The sequence below is a fragment of the Oxyura jamaicensis genome, chromosome 5, assembly GCF_011077185.1.
Source record: "Oxyura jamaicensis isolate SHBP4307 breed ruddy duck chromosome 5, BPBGC_Ojam_1.0, whole genome shotgun sequence".
In the NCBI taxonomy this organism is placed as follows: domain Eukaryota; kingdom Metazoa; phylum Chordata; class Aves; order Anseriformes; family Anatidae; genus Oxyura; species Oxyura jamaicensis.
This window is the reverse complement of record NC_048897.1, coordinates 43550381-43565428: the sequence shown is the minus strand read 5'-3', so window position 1 is coordinate 43565428 and position 15048 is coordinate 43550381. Positions and strand designations below refer to the sequence as shown.

The 15048-nt window shown below is 37.9% G+C and overlaps 1 protein-coding gene across 6 annotated transcripts in view; it reads right to left on the bottom strand.

Moving 5' to 3' along the window:
* WDR20 (WD repeat domain 20) overlaps positions 1–15048 on the bottom strand; it is a 45002-nt gene that overhangs the window by 14347 nt on the left and 15607 nt on the right. For 5 of the 6 annotated variants that reach the window (XR_004751253.1, XR_004751252.1, XM_035327518.1 and 2 more), the window contains exon 2: positions 3005–3187. The exons of the other annotated variant lie outside the window; for it this stretch is intronic. Coding sequence is in view for 3 of the 5 variants with exons in the window: in XM_035327518.1 (XP_035183409.1) it covers positions 3005–3187 (183 nt within the window). In the remaining 2 variants the exon portion in view is untranslated. The remainder of the gene's footprint in view (positions 1–3004; positions 3188–15048) is intronic. 6 annotated transcript variants of the gene reach the window in all.

Genomic DNA, 15048 nt, shown 5'->3' with positions numbered 1-15048 from the left:
CTCAGGAAATACCAGAGAAAGTTACAGAAGCACATACAAAAAAGCAAAGAAAAAATGCCTTGCTATGCTGTTTTTCACAAAGAAAAAAAAAATAGCTGATGGATACCACTGACTGTTATCCATTCTGGGCCTGTAACTATCAAAAGCAGCACCTGGTCATTTTATGTTATACTCTTGAACATATTTTTGCTGCTGTGAAATTCAGTATAAGGACCAGGAAGCCTCTCTTGTGTAACTTCTTATTTTGTATTTGAGAGCTGAGAAGAGTAACTTCATCTGTGAACTTTTCCTCTAACTAGGTAGCTTTACAAATAGCATCTTGGCTTCTGTTGTGATATTTTAAATAATTTGTCACCTGTCCATTAATACATATCATTCATATCCGGTAAAAATGATACCAGAAATGTTAGTCAGAAAGTTACTTCATATGTACCAAGAGAAAAAATATAGAGAAGGTCAGACTAGCTTGCTTTCTAGAGGCAAAAATCTTATTATGAAGCTACCACTAATACAGCACAAAGTGAGATTTTCTGCTCTACTGTACTAGAGCAGCTCAACCTGACAAACAACATATTCACAGGAGCAGTAACTCAACTTTTATACTAGAAAACACAAGAAATCTGCCTTTCAAGTCCCTATTCTCTTCTACATCAATAGAATTTAAAAAGTAACAAGTTAAAATGCAAGAGCCTTCATTTAGTCAAGCTTCAACACAACCTGTGTCATAAGATTAAGCCATTTCACATATCACATACAATTAAGTGCTATCCTTATTGCTTTATCACAGGTGATAATCAAAACAGAGCTTTGGGCTACCTAAATCACCCAATTTCTAACAGGACAAGTGGTGAACCCTACCATCTTTATTATTCTAGCACCAATGCTAAATCTGCCAAAAGATGTAAACACTTATTTAGCCCACTTTCTGCTTATGAAGGTATGTTCATTCTCAAATATTTTCTAAAATCTAAATATATCCAAAAAACATTTTCTTGAAGCAAATGTACCAACTCAAAAATAAATAATTACTAATGTTTCTCTTAAAATGGGCTTTAGATACAAGCTAGTATTTTAAACATGCCCAGAGTCAATTTCACTATTGTAACTGACAGGCCAAAAACACAGGAGTTTTAGAATTGGTTATAACTGCAGATAGGATCTATGTAGGAAACAGGGATTTGTCTTTTAACTTTACCCTACATGTGGGTAAGTTCTGGTAACACTACGCAAACCCCTATGCTAGCTTTGTAGAAAAGAGAATCTCTTTTCATTTCCACCAAAGAGGAAGATGCATCTCCATTGCAGTAAAGTAATAATACTGGTTGCAACAGAGCAAAGACAGTATTTTCTGATGTCAGGTCACCTCAGTGCTTCCAGCACTTGTGGAATACCACAAGAACTATTCTGCCTGAAATGCAGCTTTACACTGTAGAAGCTAGACAGTAAACATCAAGACATGTAAATAGGCACTAGACCTTTGCGTGAAGTATTTTAGCATAAGTTTTTCTCAAGGCAACTACAGGTCAGCTGCCAGAGTGGGAACTGCTCTGTGATAGGAAATACTAGCTATTCAGAGTTTCCCACTGCCATTTTTAACGCTTATGCTACTACCATACAAGATTAAATCTTGTTTACGTGAGTAACTTGTCACATCTGGATTAGCACTCCCAGTGGTGAAGTTGCACCAATGCCAAAGTTTGGTTTTCTGGGAGTTTTTTTTTGCTTTTGCTTTAAAATGGATGGTGGTAGAAGGAAAATTTTGACTACATATACAGTGGTTTCTACAAAAGAGAGTATTCCATGCGACATTAGGAGGCTCTCCAGCACTGTTTCCCATTCAACATGAGCAGGGGGACAGAACAGGTGGGAAAAGGCTAGGAACAAAGGAAAACATCCCTCTTCTGAACTGGTTGTAGCTACTTTTAGAAAGCTGAGGAGGAGTCAGTTATAATTATAAAACATCTCCATTGAGAACAATACTTCAATTTTCTTTGCACAAAGACAGCAAGAAAACACAAGTCCCTGAGGTGGGAAAGATATGCTTGCTTAGTTTGAAAGCTGAGCAAGGCTTAACTTCATCTGCAAAGCTCTTACCCAGATTTGAAGTCTTAAAAAAACAAACAAACAAAAAAAAACAACTGCAAAGCTCTTTGTTACCTCATGATTTACCTGCAGTTGGATTAAAACACAAAAAGCAGAAAAAACAAACAAAAAAACAAGCCAAGTATCCCTGGCTTATCCTCTGCAGAAAATGCTGTCAAAGTTTTATCAGTTGCCAGATCTCTTCTACTGTTAACATCCAAACACTTACCTTTCTAAGAATACCAGTATTACCAGATAATCAGAGCCAGTGGTTTTGTAACTTGGCATGAGTCCCCCCCATAGTACTCCCTCTATTTTTTTCCTATTGCTTAGAGAAAAAATTATTTTCAGAAGTATCACATGGCCAAGACTTTGCGAGCCTTCAGCTTTTCCTATGCAGCGTTCAGCTCGATATCCTAGTCTTCCCTGAAAAAGCTTTTATGAATCCTTGATACAGATGGTTTCTGCTGTTAACATCCTAACCATAAAAAAAAAAATGATATTTTTACTTTAATTATTATTTAATGTTTTGACCGTAATATATTAAATAGGGCCTCAAATGTTTCTTCCCTGTTTGGAAACCAGACACCTCCAAAACAACTGACTGCAGAGAACATGCAGCAGCATTTTGATTTGTAGATTTTATTTTTTTTTTAAATAAATCCGTTAACTGTTGTTAATTCTAGTTGCAGTACTACCCAAACTAAGAAGTCCTATTTTTTTTCTCTTTTGCCTTAAACCCCAAAAGCTTCCTCATGAATAAAATTTTTGTGTAAGTATTCTAAACCAATGAAGCAGCAGAAAAACACAAGGTAGCGACTGAACATTGAGCTGTATAGGCAAACAAAGCCATCTATAGAACTTTGAGGATTTTTAGTACCAGAAATACATTGCATGCAACAATGTTAAGATTTCTACTTACTTCCTCGTTAAATAATTTGCTAGTTTCTTTTTTAATAGGGTCTATAAGTTGGACCTGGCCTGCTGAGAAGCCCACTAGAAGAGAAACACTTTCTGCTGTGGCTGTTAAGTGATTGAAGTCATGGCATGTAGGTTGTGTTCCTTTGTATATCCTTTTGTCTATTGGTTTACTCAAGTCCGCAGCCTGCAAAAAGAGCAAACAGAATTTAAAAAGTTTATCACAATGTATACACATACAAGTATCACAATGTATACACATACATGTATACAATGTATACACATACAAGTGCAATGTATACACATACACATACAATCGTTGCTTATCCTAAGCAACGATTTATGCAGTCACAAAACCATACTTTAAAATACAGCTCTGTATTTATTGAAGACCTCAAAAGATGTCTTCAAAAGGTTTATCTTTTAATGTAATGCCACATTTCCACATTTTTCAATTTTGTTAAATGCTACACCTTTGCAACTACATCATGTGACAAACCAGTGACGACTGTTCAGTAACACAAAGGCTCCAGTGAGTCCTCAAGATCAACCTGTTTCCTGGGTTTTCCTGCCAGAAGCAGCATCCCATCACATTGAGACAAGACATCTTCCATTTCCCTAGCAGCAGTTTTCTCAAAATGAAGTACAACTAGTTTTGGCGGTGGACTAAAAATAGCATATCTTGGTCCTTGTACTGTAAATGTATCATTTTATAACAGGCAAAAATGCGATACTATTATCAATATTAAAAATGATCAACTAGATCCAAGGAGAGAGATTTCTAGGAAAACTGACTCAGAATGTTGATACTATGCTTATGAAATATTTTTAAAGCGATTAGGTTACAAAATAATTGTGCTTCTGACATTGATTTATTAAACATGAAACTACTTTGCACCATCTATAATCAGGGATGATTTCTATGGATCAATATATCATCTGAATTTACTGAACAACCCAAATACAGCTTAGACAAAGTAAGTGCTAGCAAAACAGAAGAACTTTAATATAAACAACTGAAGATCTGGCACTTAAGTGTCAGAAGAATCACAAGAAACAGAAAAGCAATTTAGAATGCTCTCTCAGTTGTGTAACCCATGTTTATCCCCATATCACTTCTGAACAGACACCCTAATCTATCATCATCCAGAGATTATAACCCACACATGTAATATGCATGATCATGCATCAGGTTCAACCTTTCTTTTTAACTCCCTATTTACTAGGTTCAGAGTCTGTAATTAGAAAGCTGCAGTTACTCAGTACTATTACAGAGTTGAGATGCAGCTGTGATTTGGGACTTGGATTCTAATTTTGATATATACTTTTACAGTATTTTTAGCCAAGGGAAATCAGGCCAGCAATATAGGAAATAAAACTTGTTTGAGGAAGTGGACAAGCTCCATATAAAAGAAAATTGCTCCAATGTATTAAACCTGAGTACTACATTTGAAGAGCAGCAAATCCATAGCATGCATGGAGCTATACTGTGGGAAACCAGACCTGCCTGTAAGTAGAGCAAAACCGTAACTAGCTACACAGTGATTCACATCAGGTGAGCCATTTCCAAGGCAAATTTAACTATGGGATACATGTGATAAGCATATGTATATGCAGCAGTATTAAAGTTACACTTCTGCTTTGCAGCATATATTATAAACCAGTTTAGTCAGGTGTATGGCCTTCTGGTTGAAGGCTCCAAAAGGAGACAATGTATTATAACTTCTGAAGTCAGCATATTAAAAAGTTATTCTCCAGAGCCTAGAGAACCATTATAAGCTAAAAAAAGAGTATTAGCAATACCTCTTCAAGGAGAACTTAAATAGAATGCTAGCTCTACTGGGATCATAGGATAAGGCACATGTCTACCAAGAAGCATCCACAGACACATGTAAATCTGTAACTTGAAATAGGAAAGATCAAACCCTAGAGGCTGTGTGGTTGGATCTCCTATATTGTGCAAGATTCCCTTGCCCTAAAATAATACAAAATACATGGAATCAAGAGGTAACTCCCTAAATGGAGAAAATGTTTCCATGAAAGACTGTTTTACAGTAACATATAGATGCATCCCTCTGTACCTCAAATAAATGCTCTTGTCTCACCTATGACACAAGGTATGGCCTCTGGACAAGAGTTTCAGCAGAACCAGGTGCCTCAGAAAGGAGATCCCTTTCAAAATAAACAGAGCTGAATCACGCTGAGGGATCAGAGAATGGTTGACTCCTCCAGCAGTGGAAAACATGAGTATTCCCAGGGTCATCTTCTTTTGAATCCCTACTATTCTTTTAAGTGGCACAAGATCGAGAGGTAGCTATTTTCAGATTGAAATTACACTTCACTCTTTGGTCTGGTCAAGATGTTTTTTTTCATTTTGTTTCAACATTCACTATATTTTTGGTAGTCTGAAAAACTTGCCGTGGCTGAAGACTTCTGAAATTGTGTGATAACAGATACAGCAAAACATGAAATTCTGATAAATGAAATCTAGGCGTTAAGACTTCCCTGTGCTTGTTCTAGCTGCTCTCAGGGAACCAGATGGCATGGACAATCTGTCTGAACTTCAATGGAGTATAAGTAAATTAATTCAATTACCAGAATTATCAGAAGCTAGACTTCTACTGAAAGGGATGCTCTGCCTTTTATTTACATGCAGCTAGTGTTTTCAGTTGTGATTACGATATAGTTGTCTCATGGAGATAAGTCAAAACTACAGGCACAAAAACACTTTTTTGGTCTTGTTCTCACTTCACTGCAAGACAGGATAGAATCAATGATCCTAAGAACCAAAAGCCATTTTCTCTATTTCTGCATATTTGAAAGTTGCTATTGGATTTTTGATAAGAACAAGAAAAGCCCTTACTCATAAAATTCAATAGGGCCTGTGACTCAGCATTTCATTAGCATACCATTAAGGCCATTTGCTGTAGCTGTGCTGCGAAGGATCTGATTCTCAGAAAAGAGATTTTCCATGGGATCCTAGGATCTGACACTATTTACTCAACAAGGTGATGTGAACTGCCACTCTCAGAAAAAAGCTGATTGATGTACTTCAGAAGAGAACTGAAAGATGCTGGGATTAAGTGTTACTGAACACGGCAGCTACAAGCACAAGGTAAGGCACCCTTGGCTATGCTTGAGCTGGTAGCAAGTTATTTGCATGTTTTTTTTTGTCCCAGTTTTTAAATTTTTCATCTGAAAAAATACTTAACAGTATTCCAGCCTGTCCACTTTGAGGAACGTATTCCGTGATGGATGATTCATGATGACAACATCACTCTGTAATTAGAACTTATGTTTAGTCTTGACTAAAACAGGTTGGAGCACCTAATGCAAGGTTAAGAATCAATCCTCCCTTTGAATGAGATCGCTGTGCAAGCCATCAAAGTACATCTTCACTAATCAAGCCTCTGTAATAGCACTTGGGCCAACCAATACCTGCACTGGAAGCCTCTCCTTTTCAACATGCACTGGTATTTCAAGTGCCCCTTGTGCAAAGGAACAAGGAATAATGGGTATCAGGCAACAAGAGCAAGAAGAATTTCACTCAACAGTTGTCTGAAGTCAGCCATGCAGCTGAACGAAACCTGGGGCTCCAACAGTTTGTGTCCTGTCCTTGAACAAATTCAAAGTCTCTAAAATCTTACACTTACAAGCAGAAGAAAAATTGACTAACATAGCCATTCAGTTCTTTGTGAGGAATTTCTTGTCTAGAAATAAAACATGAATCACATAGCGGTTCTGGGGACTTTCCAGTCCCATTTAGTTAACCTACATCATGCGATTTTAGCCATGTTACCCTCACTCTGCTGGGGTAGGGAGAAGGAAAGGAAAAAAAAAAAATCTAATAAAGGCGTGTGCATATGTGTACATAATTTGCCCATTCATAGGAAGGTGGTCAAGTGGAACACCTTAACCACAGCTTTAGATACTTAAATACTAGGAACAGAAAGAAAAAAAATCAGTTGCCTCAACCTGAAGCAAGTATTGAAGATTTAATATTCTGACATTTGAAATGTCTTGTTAGGATGGGCATCAACAACCTTGGTCCCATATCCTTATGCAATTCTAAGGTCAAAGCCAGATTAATTTCTGTCCAAGATTTATTCTTTTGATGTACTATTGATCTAAGACTCAGCTTTCATACTACAATTTCACAAATAGTGAATCACATTATTTCAACTCAGCATTTAATCATGCTCCTTGACAGATGTGAGTTCTTCCTCTATTTCTTTTCCTAACTTATATCTGCAGCTTTCTGCAAATTTTAGTTATTGAAATCTATAATAGATGCAACATTTCCTGCCAAGCTAAACAAACATCTCCCAGATCAGAAAGGGAAGGCGTTATTAATTTCTCACAGATAATTTCAACAGTAGCCATTAAAATGTTTCCTTTAGAGACTTAATAGTATTTAATATCAGATTTGCCAGGCTGGCTTTCAGTTGGTCATATGAGTAAGTGAGTTTGAGACAGAATATTAGGTCTTAAAGCCTGGAAGTAAGAGCAAACATTTAATAAAAAATTCACTTCCAAAAATCCTCTTAAGAGAATCCTCCCTAGTACAAAGAATTAACTGATCTTGAACTGCAGATTACAGGTTGGCTATGTATGCACAGCTACAGCACCAACACATGATGACAAAATACTAAGATACACTTTTGAAAACATTTTTTCCAGCATTTTTAGAGCTTGGAATTCACAACGCTACTTGCGGCTTGTATCTCTTCAACACCTTGCTGATCAGGGATTTAATGCTCCCTAGTCTATAACCATAATAATTGGAGAAAACTTTGCTTGTTACAATGCTATACAAGCAACTACAGAAATCAACTCTTACAATTGTTACTAAGTGGACTTTGTTGAATTTCACAGATGCTCTTTAAATTCCTAACCAAAAAATAGGTTTTGTAGCAGCACTCTGCATTACAGGATCCCCTACAGCATATCCTTCCCCTGCACACGTGCTGCTCTCCCTCTCCTTCCTACAGGGCCGAAGGATGGCAAAAGCCATGCAATGCAGCTCACCCACAGCAAGAAGGTGCTGTTATTTCAGGCACCTGTGTAGTTTTCTGTGGAACTCTGCCCAGTGTCTCTGTACGCAAGGGTTTCTGCCAAAAATACTACCTTTGGGACTTCACACTGGAAATCCCTCTAATTCCCTCAATATCAAAGGAGTAGATTTCTGGAATATTTTTGTAGAGCCCAGCACTGTTAATACCAACAACAGAATAATTTGTAGTTGTTTCACTCTTGCTTCAAGCCGGTCGGATCTCATAGTTGACCCTGCTTTGGGCTGGAGGTTAGACTAGAGACCTGTCCAGCCTGAAGGACCCTGGGACCCTATGCTTAGTACCAACCAAGGCTGCAGCAACAAGGCCATTCCCAGCTTAACAGGTCTGGTTCATGTCTTAAAGGAACTTCAAGCAGGAAGAAAGCTATGGGAAGAAGTCAGCTGACTTTCCCCGTAAAGAACATTGACATAGATTAAGAGTTACGCTTAATTTATATGGCACGAACACCATAAAGTTCAGGCAATACCCTCTCCATCTATAAAACCCCAATAAAACTCCTTGGTACAGTTGACTGTGTCATAGCCAATCAGTAATTAATTAGTTTCGACAAATATAGTCAGCAGTCTGTCAGCTTACATGCAGCTAATGACCTTAGCTTTCTTGGTAGAAAGCTTAAAGTCTGGCAAGGTCTAACAGCAGGCCCAGGAGTTCTGCAGATTCAGTATGAACCCTTCGGGTAACGGACAAACACACCAGGGCCACCTCAGAAACCCCAGGAAAAAATCAGAACTAGACTGAAAGATTCTGGGAACGCTATACGAACATCTATAAAAACATACGTGTAGATATAATTTTTGTGTGTGTTTTTATACAGAATGCTCATGAGGACTCTAAAAAGCCAGCAGACAATCATGATTCAAGTTGCCCTGTTTATACACAGTTACAGTGGGTCTCTTCAATGTTAAGGACAGTTTCTCAGATAACTAAGAACAGTTGAGCTGCTTTTTCCATTCTTAAGTGACTTACTTAACTTGAGGGTTGCATAATGGGCATTTTGTGTGCAAGTACAGACTAGTTTTAAGGTCTCCTAATTTATACAAAGCCACTAACACGAGTGAAAAGTTGCCCTTTATTTTGCAACGTTGCATTCAATGCATCTGCTTTATATTGAAGTCAGCCAAACTCAAGAAAACCATTTTTTAATTTTTAGTTTTGCTTTTGGTATTTGTCTGAACTTTCAACTAGGTGAACTGGAGCAGCAACAGCTTAATATCTGAAACAGTAAAACCAATGCTGGACTGCGTGCTGCCACTTCATAAAAGGGCAGGTACCAACACATTCACTTTCTCTTTTTCTTCTAATTGAACGTAATAGAACTTGAGTAAGCAAAGAAGATTACACTGGACAATGTGAAGTTTGAAAATTGAAAATTAAGAAATTGGGACAAAAAAAACAATTAGCAAGTAGGAAAAAATCTGCTACTTTTAATGGAAAGTCTTTGAGACTGCGTGTTAAGATGTTTCTTTCTCTACAGTCTGCAGAAAGTGTAGCTGGCAACCTTGAGAAATCTAAAGAGTCTGGTCTTTGAGACACGATCATTAATTTGGCTTCATTGACAAGGGTAGATTTTCTGATGTATTTTTTAATACGTTAATATATTGAATGATCCAACTTGAAGTACAACATAATTTGCATTAGCTCTAGGCAAAAGCATTTTAAGATTTATTTGTACTTAACAGAGCGCTTCCTCTCCGTAACAGCACTGCTCCTCATAAACAGGGTCCTGTATCTTTGCAGGTTTTTATAAGTTACCAAGCACTTGATTAAATGCTGAACAGGAACACTGAAGGCATGTGACAGAGTTTCTAGGATACTGTATAAGAACAGCTCTGTTAGTAAAACAGGGGCACCGAGTAATTTTATTTAACCTAATTTATTTTTAAAGTGTTCCACACAACTTATCCATAACAAAGTCTTAAATATCAATTTTGTACAAAGCTGCCTGAACATTTGGGAAGCTACTTGATATTCTTCTTCCTTCTAGATTTAACTTCCACTTGGGGGCCATACAAGATATAACATGAATTTGGAAAGCAGAAAAGCATTACTTAACAGGGTTTCAGCCTTTATTCATACAGCAGACAACTGTGACCATATACATTAAAATAAGAGCTCTAGTCCAGACAACTGGACATAAATCCATATTCAGGCAAAAATCAATTTAGTTTTCTGGAGCATCCAATAAAATTATCAAATTCTGTTTCCAGAAGAAATTTCTCAGCACACAGAGCAAGAGCGCACACACAAAGGTTTGAAATACATCTACGTGGTATTAACTGAACTGAATGGTGGTATAACTGGCAAGATCAAAAAAGTAGACTTGAACACCATAAAGAAGAGGCATAAAGGATTATTTGATTTATAACTCCACAGCCATGTTAACTTCATTTTAGTAATGCTCTGAACAAATATATTCCTGATTACAGTATAGATCAGCACATCCTGCTGGAAGTATTTAAGGTGAAAGTACCTGTCTACCAATAATGCTTAAAAAAGTTTTTTTTTTTATTTATTTAAAGGGTTCAAAAAAGACAACAGAACAGCAGGCACTCCAAAAAAATAAGAATCCTTTTTGGTTTGCAAATCCCCGTTCACTTCACATATGTCATAGAATACATTTGTATATGTGGAGATTGCATGCATACAGAAGCAACTTACCCTTTGTTTCCCTGTAAGACTGGGCAAAGGGCGTTAAAGTAGGACAGGAACGTTAACTCATTTGTGCTATTGTAGGCCAGTGAGGTTGAAGGAAATCAAATGTTTTGAACCTCTCCGAATAAAAAAAATACTTCTGTCTCCTGAGCAGAGAACACCACTACTGCCTTTATCTGTGATAACCTGACAGAGGTCACTGCGATTGTTCCTGTGGAAGTTTAAGTGCTTTTCAATTCACCGTGTCAGTCACTTGCTAACATTTCCAGGCCGGCTGGCAGGGCTGCCTCCCAGCAGAAGACCAGAGGTACGTACACCTTGTGCCAGCACTGCCCACAGAGTCGGGTTGGGGGCCCAGGCGCAGCTCTCCGGAGCGAGTCCTGTCCCAGTTGGCCCCGAAGAGGTGGGTGAGCAGCGTGCAGCTTCTCCAGGAGAAAAATAACAGCCTGCTCCAGGAAGTAGGCTGGAAGCACTCCAAGTAACTTGAGCAATCTTCAGCGGCTCTACAATCAAAGCACTAAAACTTCAGGGAAGTGGCATGATGCTGTAACCTTGCTTTTCGTAAGGTATTTGTTTCTATATATTAGACATTATTTTTTATTATTCCCACACTATAAAAATCTGTCACTTTCCTGCCCAGAAGTGCTTCAGTCCTTTAAATCCCACTTTCTACAGCATGGCTTTACGATGTGATGCAGAAAGAGGAAAACAGCTTTAGTGTTTTCTTGAGCATCTAAACAATCGCTCAACCCCATACAGAAGAGCAGCTAACCACAGAAGAATTTCACAGCCCTATACTCCTCTTACAAGGTTATCCTTACTGTGAGTGCCAGATAATGACATGATCAATTCAGATAAAATTACAACTGACTTCAGTGTTACGGGCTTGGTCACACTAAAATCTGTAAACAGGCTAGTCAAACAACTCTGAATATAGGCACTGTATCACACACTCCCAACAGGCATGAACTGAATTAGATGTTCTATTTTGGTTTAAGCAATTAGTTGCCTTCTTTTTCTTGATTTTTTTTTTTTTTTTAAGGGAAGAAGGGTAAAGAAGGCATGATACATCTCTTCTCAGTGACTGGTCTACAGGATTTTGATTTTGGCTCAATTGTTGTTCAGCCAGCTGGATAAAACCCTCTCAGGCAGCAACCCAATTCCAAATCACGTATGTTTTGCATGCAGTGCAGATATCTTCCTCCTCTTCTCCCCCTACTCAGCTCTTTTTAAAGAGATGCAAGAAAGATCTCACTGTGCAGTTTTAAGTTCAAAACAATGATTTCTCAGGGCTATAATTAAACCACGGGTGAAGGGGTCACATTTATATACTGGTCTCTCCTTTAGCAGCTTAAAAATTAAGATGCAGATTGAGGGAGTCATGGCACAGATGTACTTCATTATCATGGACTGCAGAACTGGACCACAATCCCCATTTCTCTGACACCGGGCAGAAACACGTCCCAGAAGTGAATTCAATAAACGTGCTGCATTCCTTTATCATCTTCCATCCTAGATTCCTTCTAGAGAGCCATTTAAATTGCAAACATGGGAGTTTAATAACACTACAGGATTTGTTTGTATTAGCTACTGCATAGAATGACGAATACTGCCAGGTTTTAACACCTACTTTCTGCTCGTTATTTGCTTAGATGACTGAAGCAACACATTCCAATCAAGTTAAATATATAAAACAGTATCAGTTCTGAATTTTGCTCTCCTCAGATTTCATTGAATAGCTTCTTGTTACTGGGAAGAGACAATATCTAATATTTCTTACACATACAGCACTTATATTGCTTATTAAAATAAACAGTCCCATCCGTTTCAGTATTTCCATAGAAGTTTTAATTTTCAGCACTTCTCCAAATCTTGGTTCTAATTCTATTTCAGACATGTCCAAGCACTTACACTTAGATCTACCAACTAATACAATGGAATATGATTTACTCAATTGTTATTTCTAAAGCTCCCCTCCATGCCATTTTTTACAACAAAGAAAAATTAGGTTTCAAGTATTGACCAGTTAAGGCTGAATCATCCCCAGCAACCCCCCTTCCTTTTTGCATAGTGGTACCAAATTGACTCAAGTTTTTTTCCCCCTCAGTGTACCACCAAAAGATTAGTGGGAACAAGCACTCCTGCTCCCTCACCTAGCATAATTACATCTCCCAAGTTTCTTACAACTGCCTCCTGCTTTGACAGTTACATAAATCAGTCCACCTGCAATTTCTGCTGCTTTTCTCCACCACCACCACCACCCTTTCCCCCCCCTTCAGTTAAAGTTTTATTTACTGTGCCTAATCAATGGCAACAGTCCATCCCTTCCAGAGGCCTCCAAGTTCTTACTTTCCTTTGAACTAACCCCTCCTATGATCTTCCAGATGTTTTCATCTGGAAAGAATACTTTTGTGTTAATTATGAAGCGATCCTTAAATCCCTTTGAAAAGGTCAGCAAAAAGGCACAAACTAACCTGTAATTCAATACAACAATTCCTATTTGTAACCAGTCTGCAGATCAGCCTCTTTATTCTAAAACTCAGAACTCCCAAACACCATTTCAGCTTAAAACTAAACTGTTCCATCACCACTAACATTTCAGGTTCCACTAACACCACTTCCTAGACACTACAACATCAAGCCTTTCTTCCTAAAATACCCTGTGCTATAAAAGCAAAGGCAAACTAATCATAATTTCTCAGTAATATCTTAACTTTCTTTCTCTTAACCTCTAAAAATCTGACAGTCACCAATCCCATTTATGCAATGTATGCAGTGACGAGGCTAAGTCACACGTTAGAGTGTACAGTCTCGATGCCAAGCTGTGACTCTAGCCTCAAACTTTAGGAATATATATGTGTGGGGGGGGTCATTGCTTTTGTTTTGTTTTATGAAGTAGCATCTCTCTCAAGCCACAGGATGATTTTTCTGTGTAACACAGCTTCCCCTTTGGGGGAAGAGATTTTGGTCAAGATTCATGTAAATGCACATACTAATTTACATTCTGAAGTGTATGATTTACGTGCTGCTATACCTGTGGAAAGTTTACAGCAAGCTATATGCAAAAATATCAGATTTCACCACAATATGCTGACATAACTGACGATACAAAGTACTGTGTTTGTACACAGCCAGTTGATTAAACACGGAAGCCGGCAAACAGAAAACTGTCCCAATTAAAACACCAATTTACAGATCTCAGTTATGGTTAGCAAGCCTGAAGACAAACTGTGGGAAAGTGAATTAAGTAATTCTAGAACTTTTACACACAAAAAAACACACATATGTTCTAACAACTATCCCAATCCCATCTGTTAGACATGACACGGCACACTGAAAATACATAAAGGTTGATTACTGTACTCCAGTAATTTATCTGGCTCCAAGAGGCTATTCTATTCACTCAATGCCCTTACAGTTAGAGGACAAGTGAACAAAGAACGACACTCTTCCCTGCTCGAGAATATTGCCTGCTTTGTGTAAAACTCAGTACTGGAAATTAAGGTTTGCTTGATAAAACAAATTTTAAATTATTATTCTTTGGAAAAGGGATCTGAAGTTACGAACAACTGCATTTATTCTCCAAAGTGACTATTTCAGTTTACAAGTTTTCTTCTGCGTATCTTAGTTTCCAAACTTTGGCATGAATTTCCTACTGTGTTTGCCATGGTAACCAAGCAGGCTGAGCGTCTACTTAAAATTCCGCTTAACTGTTTAGTGTTGCATGTTAATCAAGATACATTAACATCCTAATGTACTCCAGTGAGCACAGTGAGAAGTTCTCATACTGGAGAAATCACCTTCAGTGTTACAAACCTTGAAGGATTTTTTTTGTTGTTATTTAAGAAGGCAGGATAGTGGGGAAACTTCATTGCCAAAGATGTGCATAAATAGCTACCAAGTACACAGCATAAACCCAAACACAAGGGACAAGGTATATTTAAGGAGCTACAGTAGAACAGGCTCTATTTGACAGTGTTTTCTCTACTGTGAATCAAGATTTTACACTCACGGTAAAGGGAAATTTGTTCCAAGAGTGCACTTTAGTAAGATAGCTTCCATATGCTAAAGCTTGTGACCTGGGAGAAAACAGTCCTGCTGCTCTGATGCGAGAGGAGCAAGGTAACAGACTAACTTACTTGAAGTCCTATGATTAACATTAACAGGGCCAAGCCAAACAGTTACTAGCTTCTCTCAGTTTCCATTTTGAAGAAAGATCTTTCTTCAAACATTCAGCTCAATTACAGGGTCACAAACACAAAAACATCTGTGTAAGCACATGGAATCATTCCTGATTCCCAGAAAATGCATCAAATGCTTT